Source organism: Bombus flavifrons, chromosome 14 (assembly GCF_040668555.2).
Source record: "Bombus flavifrons isolate JBK064 chromosome 14, iyBomFlav1_principal, whole genome shotgun sequence".
NCBI classification, from domain to species: Eukaryota; Metazoa; Arthropoda; class Insecta; order Hymenoptera; family Apidae; genus Bombus; species Bombus flavifrons.
The window spans coordinates 5080365-5103013 of record NC_138455.1 but is presented as its reverse complement, the minus strand read 5'-3'; the positions used below and the strand labels follow the sequence as shown (position 1 = coordinate 5103013).

The window sequence follows — 22649 nt, the reverse complement described above, 5'->3', positions numbered from 1 at the left end:
AGCTTATCTGCTTCCAACTTGCTTACTCATTATTGTGTTGGTTTTGAGTAATTTACAGCGACGACACGGGCAGGCACGTGGCCGTTTCTCCCGAGCTCTGTACAACTCTCGTATTTATGATCCTGTAAAAGAGACTGCACGATAAGATAGTGGTGATGGTAATTTAGAGTCGTTCGGATGATCGCAAGTAAAAGCGAGGCCATCGGAAGATCTATAGATTGAACGATCTCTTTCTCTCTCTCTCTCTCTCTCTCAAACACGTTACTTTAGCGAGATTTTGGCTTTAAAACATTCTGGCACAATTTTTAGAAAAATCAGGAATTTTAAATAGGAAAATTTTAGATAGATTTTCAGGAAGCTAAGAATAGTGTAGCGAAGACCAGGAAACTATGAATTTGAACGCTACGAAATAAATTTTATTGAATATCCTGCTTCGGTTGAATTTGATAGATTTTTGTTTTTCACATTTTTCTCTCTCACATAAGTTACCTTTCCGCGATATTCTGATTCTAGAAGAAGATAATAGGTTTTCGATAGGTCCTTCTCTTATTCTTAGAAAACTAATAATAGCAATACAGTGAGAAGAAAAAAGTGGTTGAGCAACCGTCTCTATCCATAGAAAATTTTCCATTCGATCACTTTCCCCTGTTTCCCAGCCTCAATTTCCCATTTTCGTGTCCTCTCCCTTTTCTGTGTCACAGTTTAAACACAGGGAGTTAATGTAATTGAACGAATCGTACAAGTGTACGGTGACACGAAGCCTTTATGTTATGTGTCTCGATGTAAAATACGGCTTCCGCGACAAGGTTGTTGCGAATGCGGCACAAAGTCGTACAGAATTTTTTGAACCTGCGATCCTGTTTCTCTACTTGTTACTTGCATCCTCGCGCTCATCGATTTGTCAGCTGCAAGATGGATTGAGATTGCACCAAGTTCAAGGAGCGTACGTAACCGTACTAATTCAAGTTGTTATCGATTTGTTCCGATTAAGCCTTTTTCTCAGCCGACTCAGCGTCCCGCTCTTATTGTAAACAGTGATAAACCACTGACTCGTGATATTTTATATACAGGGGTGATTCTACGCGAAAAAAGAAGTCGAAAATATAGAATACAAATTTTTTTTTAATTTTTTTACATTTTTCCATCGAGACAACGATCTACAGTGAGATCCGTTATAACGTACCGCACGCGTACCGAGCGAAAATTTAAAGTCGATTTTCTCGAAAACAAAGCCTTAAACGAAAAATTTTTATTCTATATTTTCGACTTCTTTTTTCGCGTGGAATCACCCCTTACCGCTTCTACCACCAGTTACCAACCACCCTGTATATACACGTTCGTAACTGGTGGTACAATTGGGTACAGGCTGATTCTACGTGAAAAAATATGTCGAAAATATTGAATAAAGTTTGTTCGTTGGACGATTTGTTTCTGAGAAAACGAGTTTGAAAATTTTAAATATCAAGTATACTTAAACTTGGCCGAGTTCCGTTTAGATATGAGTAAACAATCAGTAGGAGGTTGTTATACACGCGAAAATAAGTCAAAAATGTAAAATAACGTTTTTTCGTTTAAGGTCCGATTTGGAAGCAAATAAATAATACGTTTGTATATGTTTAGTCAAGAACTGCTTTGATACGCACGATACATTTTCAAATTTATTGTTCTGGAAAACAAGGCATCTTGCGAAAAAGTGTCATTCTACATTTTTGGCTTATTTTCTCACGTAGTTTAACTTTCGAATATTTACTTTTGCCCAGTTCTGAATTAGCTAAGTTTAAGTATATTCGTCAAAGTTTTAAGCTGGATTTTCTCAGAAACTATCTTATACAATAATCTATTAATTCAGAATGTTATTTTTTCTTTTTCTTTAGCAAATTGTTCTTCTTTATACCTACGTTTTCAACGCAATCGTCTCTTTCTACCGTTAGGTTTTTCTAAAATTGCTTCAAGTCTATATTCACCTCATGTTAGCCAACTTATATCGCTATTGCTGTATTTTAATCTTTAACTTTTTCATTGAATTTTCATATACTCTTATTACACGTATACGTATGTATTGCAATTTGCTATTATTTCGTTCGTTCTACTAGCGTGAAGTAAATCTTGCTTGCTCTTCGATAAAACAACGAAACAGGAGGGAAAAATTTGTGGTTTGTAATAAAAATAATAAAAAATAATATTTCACCTGTACTCCAAGGCAAACTCTTATAATTTCTCGTTTTATATCAATAGTGAAATAGATTCGCGAAATTCTCCATATTTCGTCGCAATATGAGCTACGGGAATGAGAAGATCAAAACTGTTTGACGAAGTTGCTATTCGAACTATTTCGAAGGACCTCGTGCTTACAAAGTTGCATCACGCGACAGAATACGTTCGAAACTATAGATAGACAAACGAGGATTCGCGGATGTATGTATTCGCCGATTTCTCTGCGCCTTAAGATAACGTGCGAAATAGAAATGTGCGTTGAGCTGCGCATAGACACGTGACAGGCAAACAGAAGCACACCACGTGCCTCCTCTTTCGCGTATTTCGTATGGTAAGGCGAATATGCAGGTGAAATAGTAGGTGCCGATGCACATACCAGAAATCTGCATTTTGACGTTGGCCCGCCTCCAAATAGAATATTATTCCCGCCAAGTTGCACACAACCGAGGACCAAAAGCTGCGACTGGGTTTGTTTTCTATTCGAAGTCATCGTACTCCACATTTTTCGCGGGAACAATCGCGAATAAACCATCGGTTTTTCAACATTTTTCTATATTTTTTTTTCATTTTTTTTCTATCCAAGCAAACCCAGCTCCTCTCTGTTCTTTTTTTGTTTATATTTTTTGTAGATCTGGCTCTCTCCGTATATAATCGAGGTAATATTATTAGTGAAATTGAACAAATCGGTATTAATAGCTTCTTGTTTGAACGTTTCAACGATTCTCCATCGGTTTTAGATTAAATAAATCGCGTCTATTTCCGTTTAGCTGGTGAATTTCTCTTTTGATTTTGTACTTCTTTGGAAGTCTATTTTTCTTCTTGTAATCTGATAACAAGATTTCGGGTGAAAATAAACGAATGTGCCGGGTCTGTACTTAGTCAATCGCAGCAGCTATTATGTCAGTAATCACTTAAGAGGTGTGAAAGGTTACAGGCGGTTCTTGAATGAGAAGGTATAGCGGCTTCTATGTAGAGAGATCGTAAAATCGGTCAAGCATAAAAGTTAACGTGTTGGAGGAATTGATAGGAAGCTGAAGAGATAAGGATCTGAAGTTTCAATGCAGGCTATATATCTTGGCTGCAATTTTTTAATTGCTGTTCTCATTGCTGATATTTATTTTCTTGTTCTCATACTGCATGCATTATACGTATGTTACTTTGATTACGTTGTTACGATTTTTCTGGCATCCTCGATTGAATCGTTACAATCCTTTTAACACTATCAACCGATACATAGGATCTTGTCGTAAAGGAGACATTCCATTTTAGAAATTGTAACTTCTTCGAACTTGAGTGTATCGTAATTTACACTATTTTATGTAATTACTAATTTAGAAAAATCTGTACTAATTTAACAATAAACATGACTATCGTCATTGTCGCGTGATGTATGATATACATAGTATATATTATCATTATCACACGAGAATAATCATGTTTATTGTTAAAAGAAAATTTCTTGTATTCTAACACAGAAATTATTTCATCTGCGATATTTATAATTATTATTTACTTACTTTCATCAATCGTTATTTACTTATAATTATTCAAACACCAGTAGTCTACAGACTATTTCTTGAATAATTTAAATTTAACACACCTGGAATTTCTACCCTTACAACTTCTATATATAATAATGTTTCACTGAAAAACCTCACACGTTAACATTGCCAATGTAACCTTATCCCATGCATGTTTTACTTACCTTCTCACTTATCTTTTATAGCAGAAGCGAAGAGCAGTAGTGTTGAGGTTGACTGATAGAGGAACGAGTGGATAAATTTTTAATGGAAAAATATATTGAAATAAATATAGGTATAAGTACAAGTACAGGTATAGTATATGCTGATCCAGATCCGCACTCTTGCAGTGTTACAATATAATAGAAGAAAGGCTATATGATAGGTAGCACGTTCATATATTTATAGCAAAGAGCATTACCAAAAAGTTAACCTTGGTGTGTAGCTCTAACTGAAGGCTAGAAGAAACAGCAATAGAAATCTATTTATAGCTCTTTTGTTTGTAGACTTTGTAATCCAAAACAAAATTTATATTGAAGTGCACAATAATATGGACCTCTCCTTATTTTGAATCTTTTTGTGTCACTAAATTCTATTCTCTTCGCAACAGGGGTCTGCAGGTCACGGATATACAAAAGAAAAAGTGTAGAGCTTTTCTTGAAGAATTACTTCAACAAGTGGAAAACCATTTACCTAAACTCTGTTTATTAGAACGAAATATCGTTCGGTGTCTACTAAATGAACCGCTGTCCATTCACTCTATCTCAATGCAAACACCTATTCTATGGATGAAAATCGTTACCTGTTACCTATTCACACCGGTTATCTCAATGTGAACGCCTATTATATGGATGAAAATCGTTACCTGCCCATTCACTCTGTTTATCTCAACGTGAACGCCTATTATATGAATGAAAAACTGCAGGTAATGAGGGAAATCAATGGATTCCTATTACTATACGAACTCTATGTAGTTGCATGATTTATTTTTCTCTCTTACTTATCTGTTACTGTAAAAACGAAGCACGATAGAGCACCATTTACTTGAATTCTGTTTATTTAGGAATTAGAAACGAAATTTTGTTTAGTGCCCATTAAATGAACCGTTGCCCATTCATTCTACTTGTCTCGGTGTGAATGAAATTGGTATACCTGTTATATGAATGAAAAACCATAAGTAATGGTGAAACTCGATGAATTTCTTATTGCTATACGAGCTTGTTATAATCACGTAAACTGTTTACGCTCCGATTGAGTTCAGATACATTGCCGGTCATAAATAGATACTAATTGTATTAGAGACACCTGACGATTATTAGACTATGGATTCTTACGCAATTTCATATTTTTATGACGAGAGCTAAAGTAACGATACGTACGTAGTAATTCATTTCGTCTATTAAAAATTACGACGTGTACTGGACATACTGGATATTTTCTACATTTTCCGTATGTTATATGCATTTTATGGATTGCAGTGTTTTTAAATTTCTCATAAATACGTAAACACTCGCTGGCTACCGATGTTTAGCGAAGCTTGATTGCTTCTCGCTGCTTTCATTTCCCAATTATTTTCTCGTAAAGTTTTTATTTCACTTATATCGCGTTGCCTTGCAATGTAAAATACTCAGCGAAGATGATTTTATTAGAGTTTTTCAGTAAACGTAACGAACGCCTAATTTTTACGGCCCGCAGTATAAATCCAGTTCTACCGTGAAAATAACATAGAACCTGTATCGTTTGAATAATTATCCGCAGTGCATATGAAGTACATATGAAGATATTTAGAATTGAAGGGGTTAAATAAAATACCGATCCACGTACGGAACCATTCTGTATATCGTTGCATATCGTTGTATATCGAAACAAAGGGATCGACTACGAAGGAGATAGCATCGTGTTTCCCTGCGAGTTATCCAAATGCTCTAACACGATCGTAAATCACGGTTCGTCTCACAATAGCGTGTGCTGGTCTAGCGTTACCTGCTCGTTACGTTTCTTAACAAGCTGCCTTATCTCGGCTGCCTTCTCGAGTAATTATGCGACTGACGATTTCATTCGAGATATTGTTATCGGTGTATGTATGATTATTCGTTTTTTGTTGCTCGCGACAGACCTCTAGCAGATAGTAAAATTTATGTTCATCCGTTGTTCGATCACTTGGCAGAAAATGCAAGTAAATCTATCTCTCCCTGCTTCTTTTTTTCATTCTCACGGTTACTTGAAAGTTGCTCGAAGCGATCACATAAAAATCCGTGGAATATTCTCGTTCGTTTGAGATAATAAATATTTCGCAATCTGTAAGTATAACATAATTGGAATTTTATGAAGACTGAAGTAACTTCTTCATTTGGCAGAGTGGTAGCCAGTTTCGGATAATTAAGAGATAGTTGGAGGAAGATTAGGAAATAATAAGCCGTCTAAATATCTCACAAGACTCTCTGGTAACTCTGTAAGTGACCTTAACATCGAACGAAAGATGCCCTATTTCTTGGCGTTTTTTTTTGTACATGGAGAAATCCTCATGGACACACTCCGCTGTTCTAATAATCGCGTAACAGCAGAGTAGTGTCGGACTCCTACCGACTAAAACTCCACGATGACCATCCTACGCGTATGACAGGAGTGCTTCAGGAACCTCTTATGAATTAAACTTTTGTTGCACACCCCCTTCCCGCGTCCTCTTGTTCGAGCCAGTCCTAATAATTCCTGAGTTGGGGGGCCATTGCCCCTAGGCGCTAACGCTCCTTCTAGTCATGGTCCGTTGGGACGACGATGAATTTTTTTTTTTTTTTTACGTGGAGGAAATCTTCATAGACACCTTACCACCCCTGTGCAGGCGGGCAGAAGGTAGTGCCGGATTCTTACCGGCTAAAACCTCCACGGACGGGACGGTAGACTAAGTGCGAGTTGATCGTCGGGCCCCTGTGTGCTTAACACCAAGCACCTTTAACCGAGCACACTCCCAGAAAGTACATCCACAATACACGCAAGGGAGGGGCTGGCCGCTTGCCTGTAGTATATTACTTTTAAGAGAAATTTTGGTTTTTCCGTCCTCTTTTCGAAAGTATTCCATGCCGAGGATTCGAACTTGCGGCGCGTCATCTTCATTTCTGGGCCTTAACGAGCGTAGCTGGCTGTCCCGCCTGCCTTATTTCTTGGCTGTAGAAATTAATTAAGGCTTAATTGGCCTTCCTTGTTTATCAGTTCGATCAGTTTCAGAAGAATTTTTTATGATCTTTGCAAGTTACTCAGTGCAATAGCATGCTCTAAATAGTTTCTAAATAAACAAAGGAGTTAAAGAACACCGTCGTTCGTTTCGAACCAGACAGATACACTTGCTCGTGGGTATAACGTAACCGAAAGTTTAAAACTGTTACTCGGTAGAAATGACTATCAACTGGTTCGTGATTTACTGGCAATTAAATTTCATACCGTGAACGCTTCACGAGATCCTGCATCGAACAAAAGGTACTTAACTTCTTGGCCAGCTGATCCACGCGCTCGATTTAATTTCCCAACGAATGAATGAGCAACGTTTCTCGTGTTCGTTCCGTTCGAACGTAGGAAATTCGCGTGTTATAGAACACTGCAATTTTCACTTTCCACCTTTAACTGTTCGCACAGGATACAAGGATCTGCAATTCAAATAACTTTTCGCTGTTGATACCATTAGCATAAAACATTGTAATAAATATAATGTTAAATAGCAGAAAACGTTTAACGTTGAAGCAAACGACTCGCGCGTTTGAACTCTCTCCAACGTAAATAAGGTTGTTCCTGATGTTTGCAGTTTGGCCGGCATTATTTAATCGTCACACAGGATATTGTGTATAGATTTATTGTCAAAGTGTTTCTGGGCTGAACGATGCCTAGCCATAGAGCTGCTGGGTGAAATAGTCACGCGTCACGACTACACGTGTGCGTGTGCGAACGCATCATTAGCAAGACTATCATTAGCCAACAAGGCCGTGGACAGGGCCGTCATTGCCGAGAAACGGCCACTGCTTTTAACGCAGCTCGTTTTTCCGGCATTTTCAATACTAAAATTCATACATTTCAATAACGAGAACTTATGAAGAAAAGAATAAAATTATTATGTGGACCCTCTTGTACAATTGAATTGATAATATTAGGGAAATTAGAGTCATAAATAATTAGTATAAATAAATGATTAGTATCTTGTGTTACTTTGTTAACAGGAAGTCTTGGAAGTAAATTTTAAGGATGACAATTTATTTACGTAATTGTTCTATTTGACGTAGAAATCGACGCAAAAAATTGTCCATTCATTAAGATTAATATCGATGTTACTGGTTGGAAAATTATTGTGCGAGAAGGCCCTGATAATGTTTTATTCTTTCCAATGACGTCCTTATGACGTCTTTCTCGTGTGAGTATTTCGTACATTTATTTTTAGTCGGCATATCGTGTATTTAGGTGACATAACGTGATTTTTGGAAATTGAAGATTTCCGGAACAGTGCACGATTTTTCAAATATTTTCAATGTATTGTGATCTCTAAAGTGTCCAGAATGTGTTACATGTTACTTGCGGCAGAAATAGATTTTTAGAAAAAGAATTATTCTAAAACAGTAAAAGCACAGATACAAATACAACAGATTAGAAAAGAGGAAAGGTAGAATAACGATAAAATAAAACATTTATCAAAACGTATGTAGATCCATGACTGGTGGTCGGTCTTCTTAGAATTTCTTTCAATCTCGTCCTCTTTGTTTTTCCTTAATATGTAAATTTCGAGTGCCTCGAGGAAACTGCAAAAGAAAATCTGACGTTAGCAAAGGTTACATTCAAAGGTTACATTATGAGCATTATGGAAATTTTCAAAGAGAATTATAAACGTGATTATAATGATGATAAACCAGATTCGTACAAAATGCTATACCAGACTGTAAAATACTCGATTCTTTGTAAACCGTTGTTTTCAAACGTGAAATTTAAATATACCATCATTTATTGCCATTAAGCAGATGTATAATAAAAAATAGATAATAAAAGATATGTATCGAACTGTCTGTACTAAAATATAAGATTTCTACTATTGTAAAATCGATCAATGGTAGAATCGTTTTGGAATAGATACGGAAAGATGTTTCGATTTCTAATAAGAAGATAAGTTATTACTTACAAGAGATTTTTCGGTAAATACCAATTCAGAGGAAGCTTTTATTAAATCTGGGTACTTAAATAGAATATTACTTCTATATATCTTGTTTAAATTAAATTCGGTTCGTTGATTCTATGAGTCATACACGATATTCGTCGGATTCAATCACTCGAACTGGCATAAATCGTTTGCTGAGAACTAAAATCGGTGTCTCATATTTGAAGAGTGCTTGTAGAAAACACTGTAAGTGTCAAAAAAAAAGAAAGAAAGAAAAAAGAAACAAGTTTTTCAAGAGGGAAAGAAGCATTACGCAAATCTAGTTCAAATTCACAAAGAAGAAAAGTGTATCTGTAGGAAAGTCTGTATGTGCCAGCTGCTAGTCATAAAGAAAATTCAATGTTGCATTTACTTAGATAGATGGCATAGACAAAAGCCAAGAGACAACTAACTAATGTTTATTCGCACCTATATTTTTCTCTGTAGAAGCGACGTTGTGACATCATTTTCTAGCGTTATTAATAACTATTTAGAGAGGGAAATCACACTGCAATTCTACTACTATGGTACTCTCATTGCTACGTAGAACATTTTCCAATAAAAAAAAAAAAGAAATTTTTTTCAACTTTGGCATTTACAGCGTCATCTATAAGCAAGTTCTGTTCGATTGTTTGCGATCCTTGCAACTTACATTGTACGAAACAGGCCAGGCGAAAAATCGTGCTCTTTACAAATTTACACAAGATTTTCCAAGAAAGGCTGATCTGTGTCGATACTGTATCTATCTATCCATAAAGCAAGAAAAATACTCGAATAAAAAAGTGTTTAAAAAGGGAAATGCATTCGAATGGATTCAGGCAAATAGCATGTGCATTTCACTTGCATCTGTATTCTTGTTCTTGAGTCAATCTTTGCTTCTCGAGTCGATCGTAAAAGCGAAGGATATCCGTTTGGATGGTTACTCTTGCTTCTCTTCGGAGTTTGCAGAGATGGTAGAATGATTGCTTCGTGGACCATCCTTCGGTAAGAGGTTGCTGCTTTTCGACGATTGTTTGGTCACGGTGGTCATCTTTAGCGCGTCGATTTCCTTTGGAAATTCTTCCCTCCGCCTTCGTCTCCTCGACGATTTTCTTCGTCTTCCTCGCGATCTCCTTCTACGGGATCTACGTCGAGATCCACGACTCTTGTACCTCCTTCTACCGCGTCTCCTCGAGCTTCTTCTCCGGCTAGATCGTCTTTTTCGTCTGCAACGAATGTCGACAGCAGTGGCGTCGCCGCTGTTCATGCATTGATTGTACATGTAGTCGTGATTGTACGTGTAGCATCCGCTGAAAACAAGGAGACTGTTGTAATGTATTTAGATACACGTAGCATCTGATCTGTCACATAAGAAATTTATTTCTAACGGGGTACGTTACTTTGGAAGTTTCAGGAAATAGAATTTTCCATTTCTAATTTGTAACATTCTTAAGGTTTCAAGTTTTAGAATATTTTATTCGTGTGGTTTATTGAGCCGAAGCTCGAGCAGATTTTATCTCAAAACTTTGATACGTACGTTTTCTGACCTGGTTCTTTGCAATTCGATTTCCTTCAAACTTTGAAGTAATATCCTACAGTAATTCATAGTAATATTAATATAATGTAGCCTTGAGTTTTTTTTTAATTTTGTAACGCTATTTGAATTCTTTTCTTTTCTTTTTTAATTATATTATATAGTTACATCCAGGCTGCTTTTAGAACTGATCTTTTTGGTAAAATGATTGCGTTCCTTTTCAAATTGCTATCATTTACTACAATTCAATTTTTTGTCAAATTCTAGATTAAGATAATAGATTCTAGTTTGTGAATCATTTAAAAAATGCAGTGCAGCTATTGATGCAGGAAGGCTGCTTGTAGAAATTAATCCTATTTTCTTGCATTTACCCCTTCAAACGCTGAAGAATACCATAAGTCACGCCACGCCTGAGGGCAAGTTGAACGTGACGCCTAATCTCAGAGCCAGGAATATTATATTCTTGAGCAATGTAATTACTGATTTCCTGTGGAGTTGATCCTTGAATGGCCTGCAGCCTACGAATTGCTTCTACGACCTGGGCCTCGATTTTTGGAGATTTTTGCGCTGCCATTGTAGCATTTGCTGCTATGGATCGGCGAAGACGATTTAATCTAGACAAAATACTTTGACATTCAATTTAGATATTCACACAAAATAAAAGCTACCTTTGTATTAATATTTACTAAAAAATTTTCAGTAACTAATACCTATAATTATTTCCCTTGACTATTAATAATCGATAGATTATAGCTAATAATTTCTCACTTAATGTTTTTTTCTCTTCAACATTGGACGAGAATGGTTCTGATCAGGCTACCAAGCAATATTTACGATACTTTCGAAAAAACATAATTTACCATAAAAGATACGATTGTACATAATTTTTCAGCGCTGACATTTTGTTTGACAATCCATTGATCACAAATTTCACTCGGTTGAATATTAAACAACCGCGTTTCCAAGAGACAATCGCGCCTTCTCCATATTTTCCACTCGATATCCAACGAATCGAACATGCGTATACGTGTGCTTTTATAATTGGCGGCGATCCAGCGAGAAAAATGAAGCGATCTCGATCTATTTCTTTTCGATGTTTGCATATCTGCCGGTTCTCCTCTCGGACCGGTGGTCCTCCGTCTCTTTTTCTTTCTTTCTCTCCTGATCTACCTAAGCAGAAATAAAACAGTACCGAATAGCGCCAGAAGAGTACGATAGACCTTTAAACAGTGACGTCATCGAAGCTGTTTTCTCATGCCTTCGTAAATATAGTACTCTTCCGGCTGTTTGACTTGCAAATTGAGAGTACAATTAGAGGAGTGCTTAAAAAATTGCCGTTCGAATTATCGCCGAGACGTGGCGAAGAACCGAACGAAATGGTATCTAGTAGTATCCACGTGAAATTCCATTTCTAAGATGGCAACTTTACTAAAAAAGTAAAAAGGCAAAAATATCCCATTTTTGAACGCTACCCGTTGCGTTAAATAAATAAAATTCGTCTGTAATAGGAAATTGCAATTTTTCCTTCTGCTAAAATTGTTTAATTATTTTGTTAGTAGATTCGGGATTTTGTGTTTTTATGCTGAACTGAAATGTTACTTTTACTAAAAAATGACAGAAGTCCTATCCTTCGACGCTACCCGTCGCGTTAAATAAATAGAATTCGTCTGTAATAAGAAATTGCAATTTTACTAGAATTATTTAATTATTTTGTTAGTAGATCCGGGATTTTGTATAATTCTGTGAAACTTGAATGGCAGCTTTGTTAGAAAATGACAGAAATTTCGATTTCAGAGGAACAAGAGCTTTATAGATGTGCAAACTGGTTTGATTTTCATAGATCGCTGTGGTTGATACGTATGTAATTGGAAATTCTTAGTTACGCCATGCTCTGCGGTATACACACCTGTTGTATCCTATGAAACGTGCGCAATCGTCTGGAATTTGATTAAATGATTTTTATCCGAATCCCGAAAGTAGAATTTAAATTAACTTTATCTTTATTCAACACTTCTTAGTAATTTAGGAGTATAGTTTCGCTACATTTTTTTCTAATAATACAGTGTTTAGATAAATAATTCAATATCTATTCGCTATTAAATCATTGGTAATAGATAGATGAACGTGTATTTTAAGTTGTAAAGACCTTTGGTGTATTTTGTCTTCTCGACTGCGATATATCGGTTGACATTAGAATTATCTGTTAAATCTAATACGCAACATTTAAAAAGAAGTGCCGTGTATGAAATGTAATAAATAGTGATAAGAAGAATCTTCTTACAACGTTGGTCGGATCTCCTGTAGAGAGCAGCACGCACAGAGTTAGACTCTACTGGCATCTGGCTCGGGTTTATGGAATTTCGTGGCGCCATCCGGAACCTGCCATGCATCGGTACACACGGCAATCAAGAAAAAAAATCAAGACTTACTTTATTAGTAAATTATTCTGTAATTCGCTCTCTGTTCAAAGGACAGGCGTGTATAAATATTTATTGACTTCCATCAACCTTTAGAATGACGTTCATAGGTAATTAGAAAGGAAATCTTATATTTTTTTATTCTTCTGTTTTTCTGTTTTCTTCTAAACCTTTCCTCGACTAGAAATTGCGGATTTCTATATAAATCTGACTTTGTTTGTTTATATATATAATTGGTAACGAAATGAGATTTGGAGAGAGTTTTGTTTCGTCCGATATGCAATTTCAAGATTACGTCACAAATTGATGAAATTTTAAGAAGCAAATCTGTTAAACGACGCCATTATAGTAAATATATATTATATATACACCAATGAAATCAATATACTTATGCATAGTTCAGTATTGTCTGGTAGTCTATATTTGCATATGTTACATATGTTTATATATATAATATTTTTATATTTTACACATCTTGTTTTCATATTTTAAACGTACGAACATTTGCAGTCTATTTCTATTCATATCTCGAAAACTGAATTATCGATACGAATCATATCTATCGATCATACGTAGCGCGCTCTATATATATACTAAAAAGTCGAACAATCGAGCAGCCATGTTGGACTGGAATTTTCAAATTGGTCAGTGACCGCGTTACAGTTGCGTAATTTTATAATGTAATATGTGGTTATTATTATGAAAAGTGAGTTTAGAAGCTGAATATGAAGCCGAGATGACATCAGGGATGACGGTGACGCGAAACTTTCTCCGGAAACATCTTCTGTAAGTGAAATCTTCAAATTTTATCTTCTTTACTTTACATTTTAATGGCGTCTACTAAAATAGTCATTCAAAGCGAATTTGCGATATCATAAATAGTAGTCGAGCGTATATGCCACAAAATACGAAGTCGATTGACAAACGAATGATTTCTCTCTCGTATATGGACATTTTCGTGAAATATCGCGAAACGAAGAGCTTCGTGAATGTACAAGGACATACACCGGACACGATGCATTCATCCGTGCGAGATCCGCATACGAGTTGTTTATTGTTAGCTGGCTAACGCGAGTTCCTGCATAAACTGATTGTCCAAATGATTCTAAATTGTCCAGGCTTGATTACAGGAATTGCTGCATTAGCTTTAATGAATATTATATATATTTAAGATATCTTCAGTACTGAGACCAATTCGTAGGATTTTCGTAATATGGTTGCCATATTGAATGACGTCACGGAACAACCAATAATAAAATATCTAATAGCAAATACTTAGAATATATTTCCTCAAATTGTTTATGGAGTTTTTTGAGGTTAGACTTCAGACATTAGAAACAAACAGGTAAAGCGAGTAAAATCTAATACGATGATACTTCACAAAGTAGTATAACGAGTGTAATCTTCTTTCAAACAATTCTCCATTCTTTTTTCTTTCCATTTCCTATTCCGTCTTTCTAATAAAATAATACGATAAAAATGAAGAAATTATTACATAAAGATGAACGTTTCTTCAAACGAAGCTGAAGTAATTGATACGTGACCTTCTTCTTTCGTTCTAGAATCATATAATCTTTTTATGAGTTACGGGATCAGGAGTAAAAGGAATATGTAGAGTACGGTCGTTATTAATCGTAGAGATGAGTTCGAAACGGTGCAACACGGCGGCGCGTAGCGAGTTGAAACACACACCGGACCGAGCGAAAGTGGTCACATAAATGTCGAGAACAGAGAACGCGGCCTAACGAATGTGGAGAGATCGGTGAACCGGAAGCGAAAGGCGCGCAGCTTCACGATTCGTTTGGTTGGAGGTATACGCGTAAGATTGTCCGCCTGCTGGCCTTTAAGCATCACGAAACGAGAAATCTCCTTCTTAATACTCTGTCTCTCTTTCTTTGTTTTGCACGACTTTACTTTCCTTTGGTTAAACAGTTTGAAATTGTTAAAACATAAAGTAGCTTAAAAGTATTAGACTAGGAATATCAATTATCATTTTAAAAGGTGATTGATGCGGAAGTTTCATGTTCGTGTGGCAGCAAAAGTATGTATTATATTAGTGATATTAGCTATCGTGTTTCAATAGAAAAACACGTCTGGTCTGGATGTTTCTACTTATTTCTTAAGAAGTTTTATCTTGTATCTAATTATCTAACACAGTCTGTTTCAATCCCAGATGGGACTAATTCATCGATTGTACTCGTTGATTGTTTTTTAAAATTATTTCTTCATATTGTTACACCAATATCATTGATTACAATTCTTTTCGAATATGAATCCTTCCAAATCTATTTAATATTTCTTCATCTCTTCGTTTTCACCTTCGTATATCTGAATCAAAGTTCTAGATAAATATTAGCTTTTATAGTATAGTACAATATCTAATTCTACAATGAGTTCAAGAATCTGTACTGAAAGAAACATGTTCCAAGAGTTGTTCACTCCTTAGTTCTTATGGAGTACCTGAAGTAATGTAGGAACTTTTCTAAAGATACTGAACTGCAAATTTACCAATTGCTGCTATGTTTGAAGAAGATAGCTGGATAGAGAAAAATAGATTTCAAGCCGTGTTTTATTATACGTCATAAGAACAAGCTGATAAGCCGGGTATTCTGTGATATTTGCAAAAGCTTGTCGGCAATAAATCACCGCGAAAGGCTGACTCAGATGTAACACTTAGAAAACTCGATTGAATGAGATGCCTAACGTTTACGCAATATTAACGGCGTCGCCATAACGCGTTGCAGCGGCCACGTTTGCGATACGCAAGGCCGTGGTCTCCAGAATTTTTCGTTACGGTATTAACTCCTTGATAAAAGGTACTCTAAACACGTTGAATCATCCACTGTCAGATATATACAACAGATAAACAGCGAAACGTTTCTGCGCTAATATGTTTCTCAGGTGTTAACGATACTAAATGAGTTTTTGGGCATATTGGACTCGTTTCCTAATCTTTGATTTGCATCCTAACTTTCAACGTTCAGAAATCTGTACTTTATATTTTAATTGCGACGCGACTGAATCAAAGATAAATATAATCAAGGATAAAATTCATAGATCGAATCATCAGAGATTTTTTTAATTTTAAGGGAAATTCGCCTTTGTTTGTTAATGTTGCAATTTTTGTTGTACATTTCAATCTTTACGATGGAAACTATAAATATAAAATTGCATCATAGATCGAAGCTTTTTCTAGAACGTGGAACTTTTTAAAGGACTTTTATCTTTGCCAAGTTTTGTAACGATTCCATAGAGGTTGTGGAGTTCCGTGTTTATGAAGTAGAATTGAATGGAATACACACAAATTGCGTAAGAGTTGTGGCATCTTCACGGTCTTATCAAATGTTATATCACCGACAATATCACTGAACATAGTGGTTACTGAAAAGGGAAGCAGGAAATTGTCGATGTACCTGTTTTCCACTTCGCTTGATCCTTTATTTCGTTTCATTTTTCAGTTCTTTCTTCAGGCTTGAGTTTCAAAATTTCTATGTAGTAATGTTAACTTTGAAGGTTTCCGTGTTAGGTCTGAATATTCAAGGGACTCTGAGAAGCCTAAAGTTTCTTTATTGCTAATTGCAAGATGAACTTGTAAACTTCAAACAAGCTTGCAAGAGTTTGTGACATATTCACACATAGATACCACCACTATGTAGCTTTTAGCTTAGCTACTGAGCTTCATGAATTCAAATTACAATATACTAATGATTAGTATCTTACATATCTAATCTGTATATCTGTAATACTTTGAAGATATTTTCTTTCTAATATCCAACATTTATATAGGCAACATTCGATATATATATATACTGTTTTATAAGAGACGCGTCACAATCATCTTAATCATGTCACAATATTTATTATAAGAAATTTCGGTCGCCTTTACCGAAAAAAATGACAGAGAAATTGTACGTTAGTGAAAAGTCATTCCTCGAAGCAAATCACGTGGTATCCATCACCCTGAACTTCGACGTTGCCCTAAACTTCGTAGTCACAAAGATTTCGTAAAATTTCGCAACATATTTTTACCTTATCCTGTCGTTTTTTCTTTTTTTTTTTTGTTCACGGTAGGACCGTGACTAATCACGTGGGAAAGTATCACGTGCATTAGGTAGCATTGTAACACGCATCCGACGTCCTTGCGGCATTCACAAGGCATTTTTCCATTCCTGTTAAATACCATGGTGCACGGGATGAACGCGCAGCATTTATAGAATCTATGCCAGTTAATGAAACGAGCGAACTAAGCCAGAGAAGTCAATTATAAATGTAAGAACGAGAAGAAGAAGAAGAAGCATGAATCTTGTCGTTTGGCGACGAAAATGTGTAAGGGATTGGATGGTAATATTTTTTCTAATATAGAGCGTTGTGTGCGGTATCAGAGTAATCGCGAGTCTGGCACGCACGAAGAAGCTCAATTAAATTGATCTCGGTAGTGTACCATTTTATTACGGCATTGTAAGGAACAATTGTTTTCTCACGTGTCTGAAAAACTGATTGCCAGTGATGTCACGTCCGGAGACCGACCTTCGTTGCCGGCACGTCCGGCACACCGAGTCTTTCTACGTAGATTCAGAAAAATGAGAAAATTACGAGGCAACCGGGTGCCCAGTGAACTTTTAGTACGTTCTTCGGCTTTTGATCTTTGGTGCCGTTTTATCGACGTGTAGGTAACGTGGGAATATGGTGCAACGTATTCACCAAATAGAATAGAACGTAGTATATTCGTGAAAAGAAGAATGCGCATAAAATTCGTAGTTTCCGCATTCTAAATTTCCTTGCTTGATAAAATACAACGCGATTAAATTTTCCTTAAAAAGGCTATTAATCCCTTCGCTGTAGATTAAAACGATAGTATGCTACGATAACTACGTTGGAAAATTTAAAAAAATAGAACTTCTTGTTTCATCTTGGTATATAATACTTTTTTTATTATTGTAATCTGCGTATGTGCGATCTACATGCGATACATGTATACATAGGACGATGATCAGCACAGAGTGTGATAATTTAAATTGACACGACTGTGAGTACGTGCAATAGTGTATCGCTGTGACATTACTTAACTTATGTCGCTAAATCTGTATGGTACAATACGATTATTTACCAGGTTAATACGTACTCCCCTCGTGGTAAACTTAAAAATAGAAGATACATAATGATTCACGTATCGTCGTAACGATTGTGAATCGCAACGATTGAGGTACGCTTCGCTCCACAATGAAAGGGTTACGATATAACTGAAACGAAAAAAAACCTTAATTCAAAAAAATACACATAATCGCTAGTTTTAATAAAATTACGTAGGTTTGTGAATGCTCGTCAATGAAAAAGGCGGACGAGAAATAAAATACAATAGAAATAAATAAGATAAACAGAAATAGATAAAGCCGAAGAAGAATAGATGGTGTGTCTCCATTAATCGAGTGAAAATATGAAAGATGTAGTAATTACGCGTGTAAAATAAAGCTGGCCCTTTGTACTCCAGCTACTCGGAAATATCTCGAGTAGAGGATGGTTCGATATCGTTGACTGGGGACTCCCACGTGTCGGACTCACGTGTCTCGCCACGTGAACGGCTTCGCTCGATGGAAATCGTGTCGAAGGGTGGTGGCTTCACGGGGTGGAGGAAGTATTAAATGCAAAGCGTGTACAAACGGAGCCTACCTTGCTTATTAGTCGACTTCGAAGTGAGTGCTGTGTTACGTAACCAGCGCCAGGGTGGCGAATAAGGTCGAGACTCTATGCTGAGTTACCGTGTCTTTCACCGGTGAGAAAAAGAACCGTTCCTATTAAATACAAAACGATGTACACAGGCTAGTTGTCCGGTTAAATTCACAAGAATATCGTATCTTCACAATATTCTCCGCTATGTATTTTATTTATTTATCGTTACGTCTCGTTCTTCCCTTTCGCGTTTGGACGAGCTTCCGGTTTTATGATATATTACCTGCTCGATATAACTACTCGAGATTTAAAATTTACATTTTCCGTCAAAAACGTTCAAGATACACGAAACATCAAAATTTAGCGACCGTGTACATCTACATTTTACATCTTAATTCTACTGGAAACTTGAAACATGATGCTTCTGTATATAACAGTTGTGATTCATTGGACGAATAGGATTGTTCGCTATTCGATAGAAGGTACGATAAGAACGAAACTGATACAATGATTGAACAAAATGATAGAAATATATGTTGTATATCATGTTTCTGAGAAAATAATAAATACAATTTTTCTAATTATTAGTAATTCTAAAGCAATTCTTTGCAACACTTCTAAAGCAGAATATAAATAAAAGAAATATGCGCATAGAGTTAAGAGTTCGCTATAAAAATCTGTGTCCTTTACCAAATATTTGTAGACGAGAAAAAATGTTAGATTCACGCTATCCTTTCGGGACTGCAGGATTATCGTATTCCTTAACAAAACCACGCCACAAAACAACGTATTTAAACAAGAGTCCAACATACGCGATAAAAATGGCAAAACATATAAATCGCCACAATCCAGTCCACGTCTGCCCACACTCAATACCGACTGACTCTCCTATTTCGCATTGTGAAGAAAATGAAAGGGCGTCTGGCTAATTAATCGGCCCTCTCCTCTTAAATCACACCGGTCATGGACGTAATTGTTCCGACAAGGCGGAGAAAGGTTGTCGAAGTTGATCATCGTCCCGTGCATAAACTGCGTAGCACGATCAGCCGAAGGATTATTATCGTTGAACATCCTCGTACGATTTGGCCAGTCAATCGCAGGCAAGTCAGAGACACTGATGAACGTCCCGTGCATCCCCCGTGTATTTTCCGCTCGACCAGCCACCATATTTAAACCGAAAGCAATGTCTAGCCCGGTTCAGTGAGATCGTTTCTCTGTGGGCCACGTTCATCCACGTACGAAGAGAGCTGGCTTTCGTTTTGTTTCTTTCTTTCTCTATATTTCTTTTTTGTTCCGACCCTTGTTTGTTTGTCTCTCTCTTTCTGTCTCTCTTTCGATCTCCGTCTCTGTCTGTCGTTTCCTTTCCAAGTCGAGATGCGAATAGATGGGGTAGATGGGTGAAGCGTATTCCTAGTCTGGCGTTGGACAGATAAAAGCTTCTCTATAGGTCGATTGAAATATAAATTGCGTTAGCTGCCGCAACCTTTCACCGATGGACCGCCACTTTCGCCTAAATCGGCCGCAAGAATTCTTTTTTTTTAAGGAAATATCCCGTTTATCGAGATTCGCGGATTTTCTTTTCTTCTCTTCCTCGTATTTTATTGGGCCTGTTAAGATCTGTTTGGACGAAGCGATATTTATCACCGATCAGTAATCAGATGTACGACTGATGAAGCTTTATTGGAATATTAGTTGAACCTCCAATGGAAAAATACATATCTGTGACTTGGTGCAAGAAGTAATTTCTGTTACAGAAATGTCTGCCGTTTCGAATTTCTTTTCTGATATAAAGAGGCAGAGTTGAAGCTTATGCTATTTGTGTCTTTCACGTTGACTTTGGTATGTTGACTTTCTTGCGGAAAGTTTATTTATTTATTTGTTTTATATAACAATAAAATGCCATTACAGTCGTTTCTATACAGAACTTGAGAAAGTCGTTTTTTAAATATAGAATATACAGTTGTTTACGAAGTCAATACTGTGGTTAACTTATCTTCGCAAGAATATGAAATCGGCACTTGTTGCACCAAGCCACACAGATATAATTCAGTTTCCAACAGAAATTAATTTCTCTCAGACAAGAAGCATAAAAGTATATATTTGAAATCATATTTTCTAAACTCTCTTTATTTTGAAAATATTACAAGAATATTTATAACAAATTTATATTTGCACAATATTTCCTAAATTTCGTATTAACGATATACTCTGTGAAAAAGCTCAAGTAGAATTTTATAGGAAATTAGAAGATCGCGGAATAATTCATTATTCGCTAGAAAAGATAGACAATGTTGTTGCACAATGACAGGTTGCTGAAACGTTTCTTTCTTCACCTGCTTACGTGATTTACGGCCCAAGTAAAAAAATATTAATAACTTTTATTTACGTAACGTTTCATTCAAATCCCGCAGCATCTTAAACACAATTTGTCCCAAAAGTCGGCAAATATATCAAAACATAATAAGAAGAAGATAACTCGAAGAAGCATCTGTAGCGCATAGAGCAATGATTTATGGCGAAATAACTGTGCTGCGAGGCAACGATGTTTTATTAATGCTCCATGTAAGATTAATAAGGGCAAACGAGGTGGTACATTAAGTGTGGGCATTAGTGTAGAAAAAGGCAGCGATCGCCTCGTAACGTGTCCCGTCAGAGTGTTCTTTTGTGGCCGCATACATACACATCGGGGACCGAGTCTCTCCTCAATGATCCGCGCATGAGATTACTTTGATATACGACAGTTTAGCCGTCGAACACGTTGGGTTGTCGCAGGTCAGGTCAATTCAGGTCAACGTACTCCTTATCCTGTCTGCGTACGTCCTCACTTCCCGTCTTCGAAACTTTCCTCTTCCCACTTTTCTCCTCATTTTTCTTGCTTCTCTCTACTGTTTTTGTTTCTCAAGTTTCCTTGATTTTTTTTTCTTTCATCGTACGTACTATACTTTGTCATTTGTAGATTTCCACCTTTTGAGATAGGCAATTTATAAAGTTTATAAGTTTGTGGTATATATTTTTTTCGATGGATAGAATCGGTTATACCTTTCGATTTATTGTAAATGAATAGCATACATTGTATTAATTAATGTAATCAACTTTGATAGATTTGACACAAGTGCTGGAGGTTTTGCTGCGACCTGGCTTTAAAGAACTGGGTTCTGTGCTGGGAAATTAGGAACATTTGCCGATTTACAAATTGAGGAATTTAGACTTGTTCTTGTCTCGGGATATTGCGAAAATTCTTAGGTACAGATTTGTAGAGTAATTACAGGAAGGAGAACGATAAAGAACAACGAAATTTTTATATCGTTCTGGTATCAGAATGGTATAGGAAATTTAAAAGTTGAACAAAATTCATCCTTCATTTTATTTCATCTTATACCATTTAAATCATACTTAGTCACGTTTGTATAGGAAATTTGGAAATTGAAAAGATTCAGTTCTCATTTTTTATCATTTCGTATCGCATTTAATCACAATGTTACAGGAAATGTAAAAGTTGAAAAAATTCGTTCTATATCATTTTATATCATCATTAACCACAATTTTGTAGGAAATGTAAAAGTTGCAGAAATTCATTCTTTTTTAGAAAAGATAGACAACGTTGTTTACGTAATGGTAGGTTGCTGAAACATTTTTTTTCACATATGTATGTGATTTATGGTTTTACAAAAAGAGAAAGGAGATGGACGGTGGATGCACGCCTTGGTATGCCGTTTCCATGTAAGCGACTGGAAAGTAAATAACAAAACGCCGCTCGTTTCAGTGATATTTACGAAGAATAAACAATCCGGCATACGTACAATGTATAGCGAAAAGAGATTACGATCAGCACCACTGACTTGCGACCTACGCGTAATTGCCGCTATGACGCACTAAATTGATACGTGGCACAATAATTTGCATCAGCCGTGCGAAGCTGCGTGAGAAACCTTCGGACGAGTCTCGTTTCGACTGTTTTAGAAATTTTCTAGACTCCAATAAACATAAAACATTTCAACGTTTTATATTAATTGGCCTAGCATGATCGAGCTAGATTTAGAAAGCAGACTGTGACACGTTTGCTAATTTATTTGTTAATATTGAAATATATAAAATTTAACGCGAGATCATTGCGAAGCGTCGTTTCCTTTCTACATAATTATAACTATCGATTA

General features: G+C 36.2%; 2 protein-coding genes across 2 annotated transcripts in view; one reads left to right on the top strand and one right to left on the bottom strand.

The window, feature by feature from the left end:
• drk (growth factor receptor-bound protein 2 drk) overlaps positions 1–22649 on the top strand; it is a 155987-nt gene that overhangs the window by 100255 nt on the left and 33083 nt on the right. The gene's annotated exons all lie outside the window — the stretch shown is intronic.
• LOC138186868 (histone H5) lies at positions 9661–11692 on the bottom strand. The gene is made up of 3 exons (XM_069127127.1): positions 11272–11692; positions 10783–11025; positions 9661–10187 (listed from the first exon to the last, which is right to left on the bottom strand). Exons 2-3 carry the CDS (start codon positions 10983–10985, stop codon positions 9818–9820), a joined length of 573 nt encoding a protein of 190 aa, XP_068983228.1. The 5' UTR covers positions 10986–11025; positions 11272–11692; the 3' UTR covers positions 9661–9817.